Below are 18,470 nucleotides of genomic sequence, written 5' to 3'. Positions count from 1 at the left end.
ATTACATTTGACCATCAAAATGACGGCAGAACATCATTTCTAAATGACAGTTTTTCCATCATTTTGACGTCTTTCTTGTCAATCTGAAATACAACTGAACCGTCAATTTGATGACATTTGACCATCAAAGTGACAGCAGAACATCATTTCTAAATGACAGTTTTTCCATCATTTTGATGTTTTTCTTGTCAATGTGAAATACAGTCAAACTGTCAATTTGATAGCATTTGACCGTAGCAGTTACAGCAAGATGTCATTTCTAAATGACAATGTTTTTTCCTGACTTCGATGTCATTTTTATAGATTTGAAAATATAGCCAAACTGTAATTATACCACTGATTGTCTGCGATGGCAAGCTGTCAATTTTAAAACTGTTTTTATGACTTCAAAACTTTTTGCAAATTTGAAATTATCTATAACTGTCAGTACAGCATTTGGCCATCAAGGTAATAGCAGGCTGTAATTTCGAAATGACTATGCTTTTAACCATTCCAAAATTTGGCTTGTCAACATGAAATGCAACTGTGTTGTCAGTATGATGGCCCAACACGACAAGTCTCAACATAATTCTGTGTCAATATATAGTGTGGTGAACCTGACCACATGAAAGTCACTTGCAGTGGGCAGTACCTCATAAACCATGCAACAAAAACAAATTTACATTTCTACTTGCACATTTATTCATAAATTAAAGTGCATTCAGCAGGCTCAGCAACTTTGGTGCGATTCCGCAGGCTCTGCCTTTGCCGCGCCCTTTCGTTGGGTTGCTCTGCCCAAGGTACCTGGAAACAAAACGAGGATAGAATAAATCCATGCTCCATAAACTGTGCCAATCACATACTCTGCCTACACGCGTGAAATGCCATGAATGTGTGAACTGCACTACCTTCTGCAACACACAGTATTACGAAATTGAAAGACGAGATTAAAATCAGGTAGCAACAAATGTGAGCACACTAGTAGTGCGCTTAAATAGCTACATATACATGCACTAACAATAGATGATGTACCTAAATGTAACCATTATTATAACTCGTAAAAACAGCCCACAATTGCACATACACACCGTATAGTATTTCTAGTAACAATAGGTGCTCATCATGTACAGGAACCATACACAGAGTCTAGAAACCATAACTATGCAAGAGAATTTTGCTGCATTTCAGTGTTTTCAGCTATCAGCCGCAAACATAGGTCAGTATTGATGTAACACCCTGATGTCCAGGTATAGGCTGCAATTGCACATGTGGCAACCATGCATACATTTAAAAACCTCATTATCATGCCTCATCATCTTACCATTTGCACAATGCTCATTCTAATTTCTGTGCCCTTGGCCACAAATAAGCGGAATTTCACACCTGAAATCTTCTGAGCAATCAACAAACCTGTCACGATGATGAATGTCTTAATTTTTTTTCTTTTACACTGCAACTGTTGACACAAAGGGCGGCCAACTTCTCAGGTGCCAACATAGCAGACTTCACGATGGCTCTTTCACCTGTCCATTTCAAGTATTGAGCAATTCTGGACAAATATGGGATCACAGCATAATTTTTTTTGAAAGGGGCTAATAACCCTGCCAGCCCCTAAAAGATCACCAGGTGAAAGGGGAAAGTGCCATGTAATGGTTGTGACAGTACCTGTGAAGCTGTCCTGCCTATGTGTCACGTCTCCCGTTTCAATGCAAAATGAAATCTGACATTCATCATTGCAAAAGGTTTGTTGAGTGCCCAGAAGGTGAGGTAGAGAGCTCTACTTTCTCGGGGCTGATTGTACACAGGCTACAGCGAGCACTGCATCAATGGTAACAAGGGAACCTGAGGCCTGTAAAAGTGCAGAGAGGCATCCGGCAACTTGCCACATGTGTGGACGCAACCCATAGTCAGACACACTGTAATGTTGCACTAGGACATTAGCCAGTGGACACGATACATAGTAGAGCGACTTAAAATAACTGCATTTACACTTAATCCTCGCTCCTATTTTTCCTGACGTCGGTACTTATAAAAGTGCCGCACACATTACATTTAGCAATAATTGACAGTCGCCCGTCCTATCTGGTTCTTCGTTCTAGCCCCTTTCTTGCAGTAGCCAACCAAAAAAATAAGCAAAACACTGAAAAGTGTTATCTAGATGCACTCACAGGACACGTGACCAAGTTTAGGCAATGCAAACTGCCAGGCTTGTGCATTCATCACATGACAATGATCAAATCCGCAATTCTGCAAGTGTCAGAATACCAGAACTGGGTGCAATTTAAAATTAAAAGTCCGGCCTTCATCTCGCAATTGCCAGAGCTAGCCAATGTGCAAGGCTTGTTAGCATGTACTGCTGGCAAGCAGCACTATGTCAATAATCTTACCATTCTACTTTCTAAAGACGCCTGTGACTGGCAAATCACCATACAGGTGTGCCAAAAAAGCAACACGGTGCTGTGCCAGAGAACGAAGAAATGCACGAGAGGAATGTATGTGACGACATCAGAATTTCAGGGGAACAGGGCAGAACTGATCATTTGCAGGCACTGGCTAAGGAGGGCGAGTGCCTTTCCTCAGGAAAAAGAAGCCTGCTGCTCACACTATTGCCTCGGATTCCGATTGCTTATCAAACGCATCATCCACCTTCACTCATTTACCTCTGCAAAAGCTCCATGGTGAGGGGGCAGTCGGGAGGGTACGCAACGTTGAACACAAAGAAGGCACCAAGGAGGAGGCCCATGGCCTTCTCAAGACTTCTTGTAGAATCCACTGCAACGATGATCTTCTTTATGTCCCCCATGCTTGATCCTGCAAGGAAAAAAAATTAGTCACACGCAAACGCTACCCACTAAAGGGGTGATCTAATAATTCGAGTAACTCTATGGCCTTCGATGTGTACACTGAGAGAAGCCGAATTCAAATGTACTCGTAAAAAGCCATACTGGGTCTTGTTGCTAGGCCTTATGGTACCCTGGCAGTAGACAGACACATGCAACGTGCCCTCCCTTATCAGTGCTTTACACGCCACTAATTATATCTGTTGAAGACGCTTGCTTCCTGTAAACATACTACATAGAACTTGTTTATGGAAAAAGCTTTACAAATATTGCACGACAAAAAAGAATTAACTTTGTCGACAGAATACTTCATTTTTTTTTTAATAACGGGGAATAGTGATGAGGTAACGAAACTTGGGCAAGCACCGAGGCAACTTTTCAAAGGCCCTCCATTTTGTACCTAGCCTGCCATGACATTGATGAGAAAAGCCAAGCTCAGCTTCTTTCATGCTTTCTAGCAGAACGTCATGCTTTTGGCAAGTCAAAAGGCCGCACATTAGTCTCGATGAACTCTGGCATATCACCTTATTGTGCGGAGATTGCCCCACCCTCCCCACTTATCAACAGTACTGCTACTGAGTTCCAAATTTTTTGTACACTCTAATAAGAATGGAAAACTACTGGCCAAACTTGCACATTGTTATCATGTTTAATTATTAAACAAACTGTACATACATAAGATGAAGCAGCAATTAAGCCTTTCATCCAGGGCTAGCCTCATTCCTAAGTTTTGAATATGTCCTACTAAGTAGAGTGAAGTTACACAAAATCAGGTTACATCGTAGAATAATAAAATACACTGTACAAGCCATGTTTTGAGCCAAAGTTCTATAAATGACAAATACATACCAATCACAGCAAGGTGCAGAGTTGTTGGCAGTCCTTCCAGCCCCCCTTCAGCTGCATGCTGGGAATTCACAAGCCACATGTTATTAGACTCCAGAGAAAACATCAGTGATCAGATACATGCATCTCAATAATAAATCATAACCATACTTCCAACGATCCTGCTGTCATCAAGGCACTTTCTACACCTCGGGTACAGTATCATTTCAGCAGAAATGGATGAAAATGCGATATAAAATTACAAGACTACAAATTTACTTGATTCAATAATTCCCAGCTAATGGATACGCCAGTCGAAAGAAATTTTTGGCCCTTGTTTGAGGCTTATAGGCAATAAGCTATAAAAATGAATAGAATTTATTTGGAAATAACTATTGTTGAAATAATTAGGCCCATATCTTAATGCTATACAAGAATGAAACTGCACACTATCAGTACACGAACTAAACACTGAGCTGCCCCATCGCCACCAGACACCGACGTATGGGGCTTGGTGTGCCAGGAAGCGAGGAACAACAAAAAAGAGAGAGCGTAAGAAATAAAACAGAAAAAAGCTGATCAGTGCACGAAAAGTAGTCTGCTTTTTATTGACGAATACTTTTACGAACCTACGACAGTAGTGCCGACACCATGAATTCAAGGGAGCTGCAGATGGCCAGCATGGTAGTCACAGCACATGTCTTGGCCTGAATTACAGCTGAAAATGTAAAAAATGGTTTTTACGACAATTTTTACTGCCCATTAAGCCCATTCATAAGGTGTTCTGCATTTAAACAGAGGCGCATGGCGCGCTAGAGCTCGACCAACTCGATTTCGATCCTTGGCCCGCGTAGCAGTAATCGTAACCGAAAGTCAGGCTCGATCGCGATTGTATGTGCCCGCATGATAGAGATACTATAAACGACTTTCTTCGACTTTCTTCAATTAACGTGCGCCAATGCTCTTCGTACGCTTCAGTGTTCCTCACAGGAAGTTTTTTTTTACACGTGGGCGCACGCAGCCCCTGAAAATCGCTGCACGTGGCTGAACCATGAGGCCGCGATTCACGCTTTACGTAGAAGCATGTCTCTGAACGGCAATCTCGGGCCCACGGCCATCGGTGCGTGTATACATTACGCGTGAGAACTAGCGTGCTCCTCGTAGCTATGTGCCTCACAGAACGCGTACTGCACGAACGAAGCATATAAGCAGAACACTTACCTCTACCCGCTGCAGTTGATTTTCGGCTGCAGCCCATACGTTCCTTGATTGCGTCTTCGCGGCCTTCCAACGCGTCGCACACAAAAAGGCAAAATGGCGCAAAAATGCAGAACGCACACCCGGGCAGAAGCAGCGCGCACAAAGAAAAGCGAGAGGGAACCACGACAACCGGACTCCTTCCTTGACAGCGGGGGCCGGAAGCGCGCGGTGAGCGACGTCTCACATGACGTACCCCTACGCGCCAGCCAATAGAGTTTCTCGTTTTGTGTTGCGCTCTCCGTCTCTTTCTCCTCGCCCGCTCGTTCACGGCGAAGTCTCCGTCTTTCCCGTTTGACGCCGGCGGCTCGTCAAAATAGATAAAAAAGTGGCCGTCAAAATGACGGTTTGTTTTTACAGTGTACTCTCTCAACGATTCCCCACTGCAATAGTAGATCAATCCAGCCGTAGCGAGGGTTAACCTGAAACCTTTTTTTTCTTCTTTCCTCTATGTGTTGAAGGGAAGAATAAAGTGGAGAGAGCGCTGCTTTGGTGCATATTGTTATTCTTATTCCCCTTATGGGAGGCGTGGGAGGAGTTACACGAAAGGAATAAGGAGGAGATAGCTTTCGAGATAGCAACTGCTAGAATTTAGAACGTATAACAGCGCCGCCCGACTTGAAGCGTACGCTTCGTCGTAGCTAGCACCGAAAAATTGAGACACATAGTACACAGCAAATGCTCACAAAACCAAAATCGCTTGAACAGCTAGCTTAGCAGACAGTGTCTCTGCATTTGTAATAACCCTGCCGTCGTTTAACGTCGCTCGCGAAGGAACTTTTCGAGCGAATTCGTTATAGCGGGTGCTTACTGTATACGGAGCATAGACCGTGGCCGCGCGCGGGCGACCTCACTCACGCGTTTCGTAACAGGCACCGTTCGGCGTGGCGGACGAATGCCCGAACAGATTTGCATTGATCTATGATGGCAGGTTCATAGAACGGGACGCAAAGCCCTGCGAGTGCACTTAGCGGAGGGTGCCTGGTTCGTCAAGAAAGGCGCAGCTGCCGGGCGGTGTGCATGGGCTGCACGGAATAACACCGTTTAGACGTCATCGCGGCTGTAGGCAGAAGCCGTTGTCTTTGGGAGACGGCAGGTTAGATTAGTACCATAGTAACAACGCGGTCGGTCGTGCTGCGCCGAAGCACACATGGCACCAGCGCTGCTCGTCTCATGCGTCGAAGGCGCTTCTGAGAATGGACATGGAACGGAACGAAAGCGCACGTTGCTTGCTCCCTGACTGTCCAAGCGGGGTCAGCAATGCGTGAGTGGAAGTCATGTACATTGATTGGGCAGACGGGATATCGATAAAAGATGAAAACGCGTTAGATCATCCAGCGTAATAAACGGGTGGTCTTTACACAATTTTTAAAAATAGGCTTTTAGAGTTGAGAGAGCGCTCTTTTTGGCATAGCATTGTGCGCGGTGTAGTACATCAGAAAGCAGCAACGCGTGCTAACTAGCAGGCTGGTTAACTAATATCCAATAGTTAACTTTTTAACTATTACTGTTATGCTACTTAATTATCGAGAGGCGTGTTGCCCACCGTAAGCAATATTCATATCGGTTTTTAGAATTTCGGAAACGCGGTTACCCTGGGCGCTGTGGCCCAACGAATTCTGGCTATTTCGAAGAGTTACGCGCACTGCAGAGGTTGCTTTGCCTGCAAGCTTCTCGAAAGCGCACGCATTTTGGCGCCATGCAGCCAAAATCTATTTGGCCCCAGCGCCGAAGGCAACTGCGTTTTCGAACTTCCAAAAACAGATATGGATACTACTTAAACTGGGCTACACGCCTCTTAATTATTAAAGAGACTAACAGTAATAGTAAAACGTTAGCTATTCAGTATTAGTCCACCAGCCTGCTAGTTAGCCCATGCTAGCTGTATTCTGATGTGCTACACTGCTGACAATGCTATGCCGAAAAAAAAAAACGCTCTTCCAAAAAGCCTATATTTTAAAAGTTGTGTAAAGTCTTAAGTGAAAGACCCTGCATACCTCCAGCTTCCCTTCCTTGGCCTTGCATTCGCAGAACAACAAGGCAGTGGAGAGCCGCGCCGAGCGCGCTTTTCTTTCTCTTTCGGTATAGGCAACTCCAGGCAGGCTTCCGAAGGCGTTTCCGGAAGAAAACCGCTTCACCGCTAGAGCGCGTATCAGCGCAGCAGCCAAGTTGATACCGACGCCAGATCTGAGAAAGCGACGCCAAAACACGCCTGCGTGTGGCCTTATAAAAACAGAGGCAAAAAAAAAAAGAAAATACGACAGAGACAAGTAATCGTGCATGCATAACGCGTATGCGGCACGTGGGAAAGAAGAAAGTAAAAAAGTAAAAAGAAAGAAAGGGATAAGTGTAAGAGAGAGAGAGAGAGATAAACGCAGATAAGCGGGACCGGCCAGCTGAAATAGGACTCCTATGGAGATGAGACGTCGTTGCGATACGAAGCACGAGGGAAAGCGGCGACCGCAAACAAATACAAAACGAGGCAGAAGGAGCAGGGGCGAGTCGGGCTGGTCGAGTGGAGATACAAGCCGTGTGACCGCCGCAGAACAGAAGAGGAAGCGAAGCGCAGACAAGGGGAAAGCATGCAGCCGCCATCACCTTGGAGCTCGGAGAGTAGGCGCGCGCAACTGGACATAACAGAGCTAAAGAACGGCATCTTTGGGCACAGATGGTGGGGGAAGTCGGGGAGGAGGCGGAGGAAGTCGGGCGGCGCGCGCGACCGGCCCGAAGCAGCGTCAGCCGGTCGTGACTAATGGCGAAGCGAGTGTATATGTGTGCGGAGAAATCTTGTTGACAAGTCGCGCACAAGAATGCGCCCCGGCTCGGCTGCTGCCGCCTTCCAAGGGGAACGCAGCAGCCGGGGAGGCGGGACTACAGAAGCAGCCCTTTATAACAAAGCATGAACGAACAACAAAAGTTACTTAATGTACTTCGGCAGAGTGGGAAGTGGAGCATCGCGTTGTCGTTTTTTTTTTGTTCAGTTTTCTACAACAAATGACACGCTGCAATTAGGCTAGCGCAAGTTTTCTATCTCACTCATTCCCCAAGTATGTGTATCACTGCGTGCAATATGCAAATTGGTCACTGCGCGCTATGAAGTGCTAGTGCGCAATCATGCCCAGTCAAAAACCGGTCATCATCGTCATCATCAGCCTGACTACACCGTACTGAAGGGCAAAGGCCCCTCCCATGTCTCTCCAATCAACCCTGTCCTTTGCCAGCTGCGCCCACCAATGCCTGCAAACTTAATCTCATCCGCCCACCTAACCCTCTGCCGCCCCCTGCTACGCTGACTTTCTCTTGGAATCCACTCCGTTACCCTTAAGGACCAGCGGTTGTCTTGCCTTCGCATTACATGCCCTGCCCAAGCCCATTAAAGGGAACGATTTCATCAGACTTATGGAAATCAATCGGAGTGGCGGGAAAGAACGTACTGTCCACTCCTCTCTCGAGAAGCGGTAGCGCGAATGGTTTATTTCTTTTTTTCCCTTCGCTCGCTTGGGACGTCACGGCAGCAAGTATAATACAGTGCTTCGCAGGGCTCGCGCACTGTGCATTTGACACCAGTTCTTGCGCTACATGTCATCCAATCTAAAGCTTAAACCGATTTCGACTATTGCGTTCTTATTTTTTTATTTCTGGTCATCCGAAAGCACCAATAACTGGCCCTTTAATACCGCTGGCGCGCAAAACCCCTGAGCGCTGCTCCAGTCTAGCGCAAGCTGTATAAACAACACCAAAGACGACTACACACACTGCTAGAGTGACGGTTCGTGTGTAGGCAGAAACAAACTTCGTGGGTGGCGTACATCCGGTGCAACAGCGTGCCTCCATTGTGTCTTGACTGGCACCGTCGAGCATGCGTTGTCCTTACCGATTGCCAAATGAGTGGAATGCCTGAGCGTACACTCATACACACAGATACCGAGAGAAAAGTGCGCAGGCACCGCACCGACGACAAAGGTCCCCAAATCGTGCGAGAGTTTACAGCAAAAGATTGCTGCAACTCCAGAAGCCTCCCCACTCCCTGCCCTTTCTTCTTCCCCGTATGGTCTCAAAAGTGTCCCGGCGGCGCTACGGGTGTTACACCGCCATTAGGTCCAGAACCGTTAGCCACTCAAGGGGTGCCGCCTCCACTTGCGCGCTCTTATAAACACTATTTTCAAAGTGGAGCAGGGTCACTCAAGAGGAGGCCAGCGCGGGCCCCCTCCACCCGCCATCTTTCTTTCTTGTCTTCTCTCTCTAAACATACATAGGCACACAAGCATACGTAGGCACATAACTGGGGAAAGAAGATAGAGAGATGTTGGATGAGTATGAACATTCATAGGGAAGGAAAAAAAAGAAAAAAAAAGGGGGGGATGGGTGGAGTGAACGGTGTTTGGAGTACGCTACGGAGGCTTCCATCACGACTGACTGTGGAGAGGGGGAAAGAGACACATATGCTCTTCCCGGCGCGTCAAAACAGCGGGCCGCCCACCCGCGATGCTGCGCGCCGTGTCCATCTCGGCGTGGCGAAAATCGAGCGCCCAAAAAACTCTCTTTGGCGGCGGCGCCTCCCACAGTCCCCAGCGTAGTATATATACCTTGAGCCTCAGCGGCGGCTGCCTGGCCGGGTCTGTGTGCCTAACTCGCAGAACGGAGACAGCGCTGGTGGTGGTATATGGAGCGTGGCTAACGACGCCACGGGGTGCCCGCAACCTCGACGGCCAGCTGGCCAGGCCCGCCACTCGGGAGGATCACCGCCGTTGCCGGAGAAGGCACACTACTCTTTTTCGTCGCCCCGTATATAGGCGTCTCCGGACGCGATTACATTTGAGCCCACATATGGCTGGTACAGACCGCGGTGCGTCTCAGGCGAGTCGCGAGCCCGCGCGATCGATCGAGCGTTCCATAGAGTTCCGTGAACAGTATCTATGGCTATGAGTGTTCGCGGCGACTGGAGAGGCAATGCCCAGCGGACCAGAAGCGAATCCAGGCGAAGGGGGGGGGGGGGGGGGGGGAGAGCACTTTGGGGGATAGCGGCAGGATGTCTGTCAGTAGATGGAAGCAATAAATTCAGACTACGTTAGCAAAAGAAGAGAATAAAAGGGAAGGTAAAGAAAACAACCAATAGGCAAGCAAGACCGCGTCAAGAGGCCGAAGAGAAACCAACAAGAGGGATAGAGCAACCGCTCCCATTGCGACCGAAAGGGAACGTGCTCCACTCGTTAAAGCGAGCGGGCCATGTGAACGAAAGACACGATTTAACAAGTCCCGAGGTAAGTGTTTTTTGAAATAATGGATTTTTACGTGCCGAAGATGGACTCTGGGCTGTGAGTGACGGCGTAGTGGAGGGCTTCGGATTAATTTTCGCCACCTCGGACGCCTCGACGTGCACGACATATCGCTCAAGTCAGGTAGGTCTTGTGCATTTTGCCTACATCGAAGTATAGCTGCCACAGCCAGGACTCGATACCGCGTCCTCGTGCTTGGCAGCTGAACGCCACAGTCACTCAGCCCCCGCGGCCGGTAGACCAGCGCTTCAGCACCTGCGTCCTATCCTACAATTTTTGACCTGCGCGTTTGGGGCTTCAAGTTATTCCGTTGCGGAGCAGCCATTCAGATACGAGAAACGGTCTGAGGCGGTGAGTGCTCGCAGAAGCGAGACCCCGCGAGGCAGCGCGCGATTAATTGTTTCCAGAGCGTAGCCCGAGCAGCCGGAAAGGAGGCGGAGGCGCTGACACGCCGTGGCGGCCGCGGCGTCATCGAAAGGCTCGTGACACTTAGTCGTCGTATACACGACAACGAACGGCGCCGCCACGCTGAGTCAGCGACGGCCGCATCACTCGGCGTCCTGGATGAGGCCAGCGTACTCGCGAGAACGAGAACGCCCCGAGGAGACACTCGGGCGGTGCGCGACGGAGGGCGACACAGACGGCAAGGGAAGCAACACTCGCTCCAGTCACGTAACCCTTCTACGCGGCTAGGAGAGGAGACGACGTAGTCGGGGGCAGAGGGCGCGAGACGGCCGATAGGCGGCGCGCGGCAGCCGCAAGCGCGAGTGATTCAGTCACCGCCGGAGCAGTCATCGGTGATTAGAAAAGGTTCCTGGCAAGTATTTCTTTCCCCTCGCGCTGTTTGTCAGGAAGCCTAGACAGCTTCGACGCTGGAGAAAAAGTTGAAAGACTATGTGCAAGGTCTGTCTACTGAGCGGTTGGAGGCGCCTATGTATACTGATATTGCAGCGTGTTAGCATGACACACAGAAGGGAGCACATGCTTGCGTCTACCATAATGGAATTAGGTGACCCTGCGTTTTCGTATTGAGGAGGTAGCACCCGACGAATATAGAAGTTGCTTCTGAGGTTGCCAGTAGGGTCACAACTTTGGCAGAAGAGAACTGCTTTTGGGGATGGGGAACTGCGTCCGACTGGATCCGACATTCTCCGTCCGCAAGAACAATACGGAAGAGAGATTCAGCGCTTTTTAGCGCGGACAAATGCATTTTTGAAGACACGACAAACCGACCGATTCCTCTTCCAGTGTCTGATCGAAAAGGAGAGGCCGAAAGTCGCCGCCGCCTCCACCGCGGAGCCCAGCCGCCAACAACGCGGTGGTTCGCAGGCTGTGTACTACCACCCGCGGCGCATATACGCGCACACGCGATTCCCCGCCGACCTCCGCAGTGATGCGCGGCCAGCCGTGCGTCTAGAAGGACTGAGAGCCGCGCAAGATGCCGGCGCGGCGTCCTACTTTCCAGCTGTGGGAGGTGGGTAGATGGATGGCGGGGTCATTTTCGTTCCTTACACTCGATTCGCCGCTTCCCGACTGGAGTGCGTGTGTCACCGCGCATCGACGAGAAAAGAAGAAGCGGCGACACAAAGGAAAGCCGCGCCGCCGTCGGCGCAGGGCGGTGGCGTCACGCCGGAGGAGAAGCGGCTACGCGCGCGTGGGCAGCGCTAACGGGACCGTGAAACTGGCCGCCCTTCCCCTCGGCGCCGCTCACTCATCGCATCCGCCCTCCTCCTCTTCCGTGCACTGTATACACGAGCAGCAGCAACAGGCCGCGATACGTGAGCCGCTTCTAGAGTGGACGGCCAGCGACTCGGTCGCATGCATGCGCCGTGTACACCGTACACAACAACGCGCACAACATGCGATGTTCGCGTCCAGGTCGCTATTAGCAAGCTCACTGCTCCTGTTCCTGCGATGGGCGGTCAGCGTTGGTCGCGGAAGCCGTTTCCTCCCGATGCGGGTTTGCACGCTCCAACACGTTCATTTGATGCTTATTATCTGCTTCGCACGTTCACGAGGCAGTCCGATGGCGAGATGGGCGCGGAGATCAGCATATGCTGGTCAACGTGAAACGTACGACCGACACTGAGTGTGAAAGGGGGAAAGGAGAGAGAGAGAGAGCTTACAGCTGTGTACAGGGCGAGAGAAAGCGGGCGTTTCTTTTATCTTTAATACGAAAGAGAAACGATACGGTTATCAAAAGAGCAGCAAATCACAGCGACAGATTGCAACTGACAGCTTGGGTGTGACTCGAGTTCCGGTTGGCCTATCTCGTGTCAGGAATCGGAGGACGCCGAACAACGAGCCATAAAGCGCGGTGTAGTGTAAGGCACACAAAGCGCCGGACTGAACTGCGAATTACTATGGAAAGATAAAGAGGGATGGTCGTTGATGCTATGTTAGTCCGATGTGAAATCTCGTGGCAAATGTCCCTTGGACGTACGAAAGGGCGTTCGGTCCGGTGAAGCGGTGGTCCCGGGTTTGAACCCCGGACCAGGACGAATTTTTTTTTTAACTACGAATCTCGAGTGGAAGCTGTATAGCTTTCCTTTGTAACCGTATGGCTGTGCTTGGGTGGATGCCAATGAGTAATTGCCCCCTTATTATGAAGGACGTTTGGTTTGGCCAGCTGTGCATGCACAAAGCTTGAGCCGATCGCACACAAAGCAAGTGGGAGTGCCACCTAACTGCTCCAGATGTTACGTTGCATGGACGCGTGAAACGAGGCATTAACGTGTAACGAAACTGAACATAGAAGCACGCGAACTCAATCATTTGTAGGCAGTTTGCTTGCCCTCCGAACAAAATATATGACAGGTTAATTGGCTCGTTGCACAGAATCCATGAGTGCCACTGACAAACAAGACCAGGCCCTTCTTTAAAACGAATTTTTCTACCAACAAAATACGCAGTTAATGCTTTCTCAAATAAAACAATAAACAAGGAAGCAACCATTGGCAGGGTAGTCGACTGCAGCGCAAATATAGTTCAGGGACGCGAGGGCCGGTTTTCTTCATTGACAACTGGTTAAGACATTCACGCGTGCCACATGTTGTTTTTCAGATCAACGTATAATGAAAAATGAAGGCGACCAAAAATCGAGAAGAGGATCTCGGGACGCTGCTGAGAATTCTCGCCCCTTTATTTTCGTTTTCTTTTTTTTTCTCCTGGCAGGCTGCGAGAAAAAATCTTCGCTACGCCCGCTTCGCAGTCTCTTCAGAGCAGATATCGATGGCTCGGCAACGCACTGAAAAGCATTTTTCGCTGCGAATGCGTAAACCGAACCTGCAGGCACTGGGGGGGAAACCCAAAACTGCCGGCTGAAAACGTGCTCAACTGCTGTTGGCGGCGGTGCTATTGCGGCGAACGTGCTCAAGAGGCGCGATGACTGCGCACAGTCCACTGTCCGGCATTCTTAAAAAAAAAAAAAAGAATGGAAGAGAGAAAGCTTTGACGCCTATACAGCTATTCCATTCGTCTGGCCGCCTATTATAGACGGCTTGATTGCGCATGCGCCAGAGGACGTCGAGATCAGCCGCGACAACTGCAGAGCGAGCAGGAAATCACCACTGACCCCAACACTGGAACACACGTCTGCGTAATATTAGCCCCTGCGTTATGCTGGAGAGTTATGGCGTCCTGAATGGGATCCCTCGCGCGGAAGTAAATAAATAACTTATAACGCCTGCGAGAGCTGAACACCTTCCCAAACAACACACCACCTTCCTCGACCAGATTTTTTTTTCTCTTTCTCATTAGGCCGAACAACGGCTTACAGCAGTCAACAACTCGCAGGTGCCTGCTGATTGTTAAGCCGCCTTTATCTGCCCTAATCACGGACGGCCGATCACACATCGGATGTTCAGGATCACAAGGATTCGTGCGAGAAATAATTATTCTATGGCAAGAAAAACGGAGGTTCCTTCGACAATATTCGGTTTAAAACAATTACGTAGAATTGTCACTGAATGATGACAGTCAGGAGAAATCTAAAACTGCGTTACAGGCAAACTCAGAGCAGCCTCTGTACTGAGAAGCGTACGAGAAATCGAAGCCGGAGGTACTGAAACTCGCACAGAAACCTTGCCAGAGTTGCGGTAAAATGTTTACACACACACACACACACACACACACACACACACACACACACACACACACACACACACACACACACACACACACACACACACACACACACACACACACACACACACACACACACACACACACACACACACACACACACATATATATACATATATACATACATATATATATATATATATATATATATATATATATATATATATATATATATATATATATATATATATATATATATATATATATATACACGAAAGCAATGCAATTATTTAAAAGGCACAGGCGTAGGCTAAAGAAAAAAGCATAGTACATATGCGCTTGGCAAGATCGAGACAGCCATCACGAGCGTATGGCAATAAAAAGAAAAAAGGCAGCTCCATGGAGCACCACCAGAGCAGTTTGGAGACGGTTCAGCACAACAGTCCATAAAGGGATCCCTCGTACGCCTGCTCCCTACCGTGCATGAAAATGCTAAATTTCAGAAAAAAAAAGCTGTAAGCCCAGAAGTACCAAGCTATGGAATGTAAGGAGGTAATACGTTTGAGGGGAGAGACCAACGGAAACATGAGCACCTGTGTGGTTAAGTAGAAAACAGAGAAAGAAATCCTCGTCGGTAATAGGTGAATACATAATCGCACGTCAACAAATTCCTGCGCCCCTTGCCGCATTCAAACGAAAGCTGCTCAGAACGTACGGTCGAAGGTAATAGAACTTCAGGGCGCCCTAGTACGGAATTCTACACCCACAGACGTGAAAGCAGCACGCAGTTTTTCCCTGACCGTGAAGCACTTCTTGTTCGGTAGCTACCCTCTCTAGAATTAGTACAAGGCTGTTCTAACATCTGCATTTAGTTTTTGTTTTCTTTTTGTCACTGTGTTACCGCATGCCACATTATTTCGGCACCTCGGTCAATTAATTGGTCCCGCTAGTATAGCCAGTATGGCTGTGGGGCCAAACAAGTTTTGTCAAGTTATGTGAAACATGCGGATAAAAGTGTCAATAAAAAAAACACGTAAAGGGCGTAGGCAAGAGCTGATGCGGACTGTCCACGGGCATCGCTCCCGTCTGTTGGCCTCCGGGAGCTGCCCGCTGGTATAGCGCCCTAATTTGCGAACGGCATTTTATTTTGCATCCAATTTGATTTGTTTTTAATCTAACCTCGCGTGTGCAATATATGCAGGGAATGAAACAGAAACGAAAGGGCAAGCCTTTGGCCATTCCTCATTCCATTTTTTTCCCTCTCGATTCCTTTCCCTTTAGCCTGGCGCTCAGCGCGCGCTTACCGCGTCACTTTTACACAGCGTTTCCCACGCGAGCCGCCAAGACACGCGCTTGGATGCGCACCGCGGGTGCTGTTGACTGACAAACGAACGAGCGAGCGTTGTTGCGCGAGCCTGCGCAACCAGGCTGCAATAACGTGGCAGTGTGCGTGTCGCCTCTCCCACAACGTCCCCGCGCGAAGCCGAGTGCCAAAAAAAGCAAGCGGCACGAGTTGAGCTCCTCGACTGCGCACTCCTTCTTCAGGACGCCTTTATTCAGACGGAACGGAGGGGAGAGTCGGCGGCCAGTGACAAGATGGTGCGGAGTAGGGATGCTGAGCAAGACGGAGAGGGCCAGACGGCAGGAACAATGGCCAAGTCGTGAATCAGCGCCCAGCAAAAAGCAGTGCAGCAATTGGCAGCGGCATCACGTGCGCCCCGAAGAGACCGAGCGGCGCGCGGGGACTTGCAATGCCAGCCGCTAACAAGGAAGAACAGGGCGACGAGGGGCGCAATAGCGCACAATTGGGTCCGGGGGCTGGATGAGGGCGCTGCAGTATAGAAGAAGAAGAAGGGTTAAGAGCGTCGCCTCCGCGAATTAGCCTATAGTACTATATATGTGTACGGGTGCCGCGAAGGAGACCACTCCCGCGCATATTTCTACATGTTCTTCCGTTGCATTACCTTACATTTTTGCCTTTCATTTTTAAAATATTGATTCATTGGCTTCCAGTGTCTGTTTTCTGTTCCTTGATTACTGTTGTCTGTTCCGTCCATTTGAAAGTTTATACACTTTTACTTCTATTCTTGAGTTCTTGTTAAACATCTTACCCTCACAACGCTGAGTGTTTACCTTTGTGTTATGCTTGCTTGCCTTATTGTGCTTATTTATTAGACTGTTCAACTTATGCCCTTCCTGTTATAATCCCATATGGGATTGACAATATGTACCAATAAACAATAAATAAAATATGTCAGCGGAGCCACGGGAAGATCACCTTGACGTCATAAGACTTAAATGACGGGCTGAAAGCCCATGAGTTTCAGCTCATTATATTCATCGCATTTAGCGCGATACACACACCAGACAGCGGAAAGAAACACACAGGAACGCGCCCGCGTTTCGTCTTGTGTATTCCTCTCTTCTGACTAGCGTGTGTATTGCGCTAAATGAGATGAATATAATACCTTAATACGTCGACTGTGAAATTCGACGGAGACACGACTACAGGCGAAAGCCCGGCTCGAGAAATCGCAGAGGCCGCCGATTTCAATTGCGCTTCACTCGATGTCGAGGTGAACAAAATAAGAGGCGCCGTAGTGGAGGGCTCCGGAATAATTTCGACCGCCTGGGGTTTTTTAACGTGCACCGACATCGCACAGCACACGGGCGCCTCTTGCGTTTCGCCTCCATTGAAACGAGGCCGCTGTTCCGCTGCTTCTTACGGAGACAAGCTCGTTGAGGTCAGATACGAAGCTGGGAAAAGGCACAGGCATGAAGCTAAAAGAAAACCGCACTGTATATATACGCTTGGCAAAATCGACACCGCCATCACGAGCGTAATGACGCTAAAACAAAAAAAAATAGCCAGCTGCACTCTAAGCTATGGCCAAAAACAGGAACAAACAAACATGCGTCGAAAAGAGAAGAAGAAAAAGAAAAGCAGATAAGGAGGGTTGGGGCAAGATCCGGAGTATAGAGTCCTCCGACAACGACCCAGGCATCCCAAGCACGCGTTCTTAACGGGCGGCTATCTGGATCCAGATGGTGGCGAAATCGCTGCGTCTAGCTACGCGCACACCGCGGCGCCGTGTCCGGTGAAGCGCAGTTCTTCGACCCTCTTCCTCGGCTTGCACTCGCTCCTCTCCGCATCCGTGCACTTGTCACACGCGGTCACAATGCGCTTCCCGACTACTGCGCCAAGCACGTGTCGCTCATTCGCATCTGTCTGTGTGTACTTGAGCCCATGTGTGATAGAGAGAGAAAGTTATCTGTGCCTCTCTTCTTTATTACTTACTTTCCACCAAAGCCCAGTCACCTCTCGCACGGAGCATTTCGAGGCTTCCACAAGGAGAACGAAACTTTGGCCCATTCGCGCTATAACAACCGCCCGCTGCTCCTCTCACACTCCTCCTCCGGCAGCCGTAAAGCACGCACGCACCTGCCGTCGCCATCCCCCAGGTGTGTCCATCACGTACTGCACCGCGAAGCACGGGATCGTATAGAAAACCAAGAGAGAGGCGCAAAAAAACGCGGCATCATAAAGAGATACGAGGAGATAATCCCGCGCGCAGGATTCCGCTGCCGCCGCGGCGGCCAGCGCCCACGCTTTCGCGGAACTGTCGACGTGCTCGCAAAATATGCACCCAATGGGCGGTTAGTTGAAGCGGCCAAGTGACCAGCCATGGCTGACTCAGCAGAGGGGCTCTGGAAAACTGCATTGCAATGCCATCTAGCAGCGGCTATCTTGGATCGAGACAATTGTGCCCGTGCTCCATTTTCTCGACAAGCATGTCAGTTAGCTCGGCTCGATGCGTCGCGCTCCTTCTCGCCTAAATGCTCCGACGCAATAAAAGTCGCGTGGGTGGCATTTTTCTTTTTTTTTCAGTTTTATTTTCACTGCATGGTCGAAATACGACAAGGCAACCGGCGCATGGCCGGCTCTGGCCGCGCTGCGATATCGCTAGCGTAATGGTCGTTCGCGGACGCTAAGTCGCCGAACAAAAGGCCATGTCTGTGGCGTCCAGCTTTAATTCAACGTTAACAGGTACGGTTTTGCTGCGGCAACGCTCGGCATTTCACCGAACAGTAGCGCGACACACCGAAAGGAGCCAACTGACATGCCTGCAGATAAGATGGGTCCTCCTCAAGCTGTCATCGGCCCCTGTCGCTGTCGCTAGATGGCGTTTCGGTGCAGTTTTCCCTAAAG

General features: G+C 49.3%; 2 protein-coding genes across 4 annotated transcripts in view; both read right to left on the bottom strand.

The window, feature by feature from the left end:
- Nucleotides 1-18,470, bottom strand: part of LOC144125957 (uncharacterized) — a 144,817-nt gene that overhangs the window by 83,427 nt on the left and 42,920 nt on the right. The window lies entirely within an intron of this gene.
- On the bottom strand, nucleotides 658-5,264 carry LOC144125956 (uncharacterized). 3 transcript variants are annotated; one of them, XM_077659795.1, is made up of 4 exons: nucleotides 4,866-5,264; nucleotides 3,669-4,362; nucleotides 2,640-2,790; nucleotides 658-783 (listed from the first exon to the last, which is right to left on the bottom strand). In XM_077659795.1, the coding sequence occupies exons 2-4, from the start codon at nucleotides 3,769-3,771 to the stop codon at nucleotides 690-692; spliced, it is 348 nt and encodes a 115-aa protein (XP_077515921.1). In that variant the 5' UTR covers nucleotides 3,772-4,362; nucleotides 4,866-5,264; the 3' UTR covers nucleotides 658-689. The 3 variants fall into 3 exon arrangements, with proteins under 3 accessions (XP_077515921.1, XP_077515922.1, XP_077515923.1); XM_077659796.1 differs by having other exon boundaries at nucleotides 3,669-3,719; XM_077659797.1 differs by lacking the exon at nucleotides 3,669-4,362.

The sequence above is a fragment of the Amblyomma americanum genome, chromosome 3, assembly GCF_052857255.1.
Source record: "Amblyomma americanum isolate KBUSLIRL-KWMA chromosome 3, ASM5285725v1, whole genome shotgun sequence".
Taxonomy (NCBI): domain Eukaryota; kingdom Metazoa; phylum Arthropoda; class Arachnida; order Ixodida; family Ixodidae; genus Amblyomma; species Amblyomma americanum.
The sequence above is the reverse complement of the archived record's forward strand: the minus strand, read 5'-3'. Positions and strand labels throughout refer to the sequence as shown.

Coding starts and splice junctions, on each gene's coding strand:
- LOC144125956 (XM_077659795.1), bottom strand. CDS start 3,771: ATGTTTTCTCTGGAGTCTAATAACATGTGGCTTGTGAATTCCCAGCAT. Junction 2,791..3,668: donor TCTGCACCTTGCTGTGATTG/GTATGTATTTGT, acceptor TTTTCCTTGCAG/GATCAAGCATGGGGGACATA. Junction 784..2,639: donor ACCATGGAGCTTTTGCAGAG/GTAAATGAGTGA, acceptor TTTTGTTTCCAG/GTACCTTGGGCAGAGCAACC.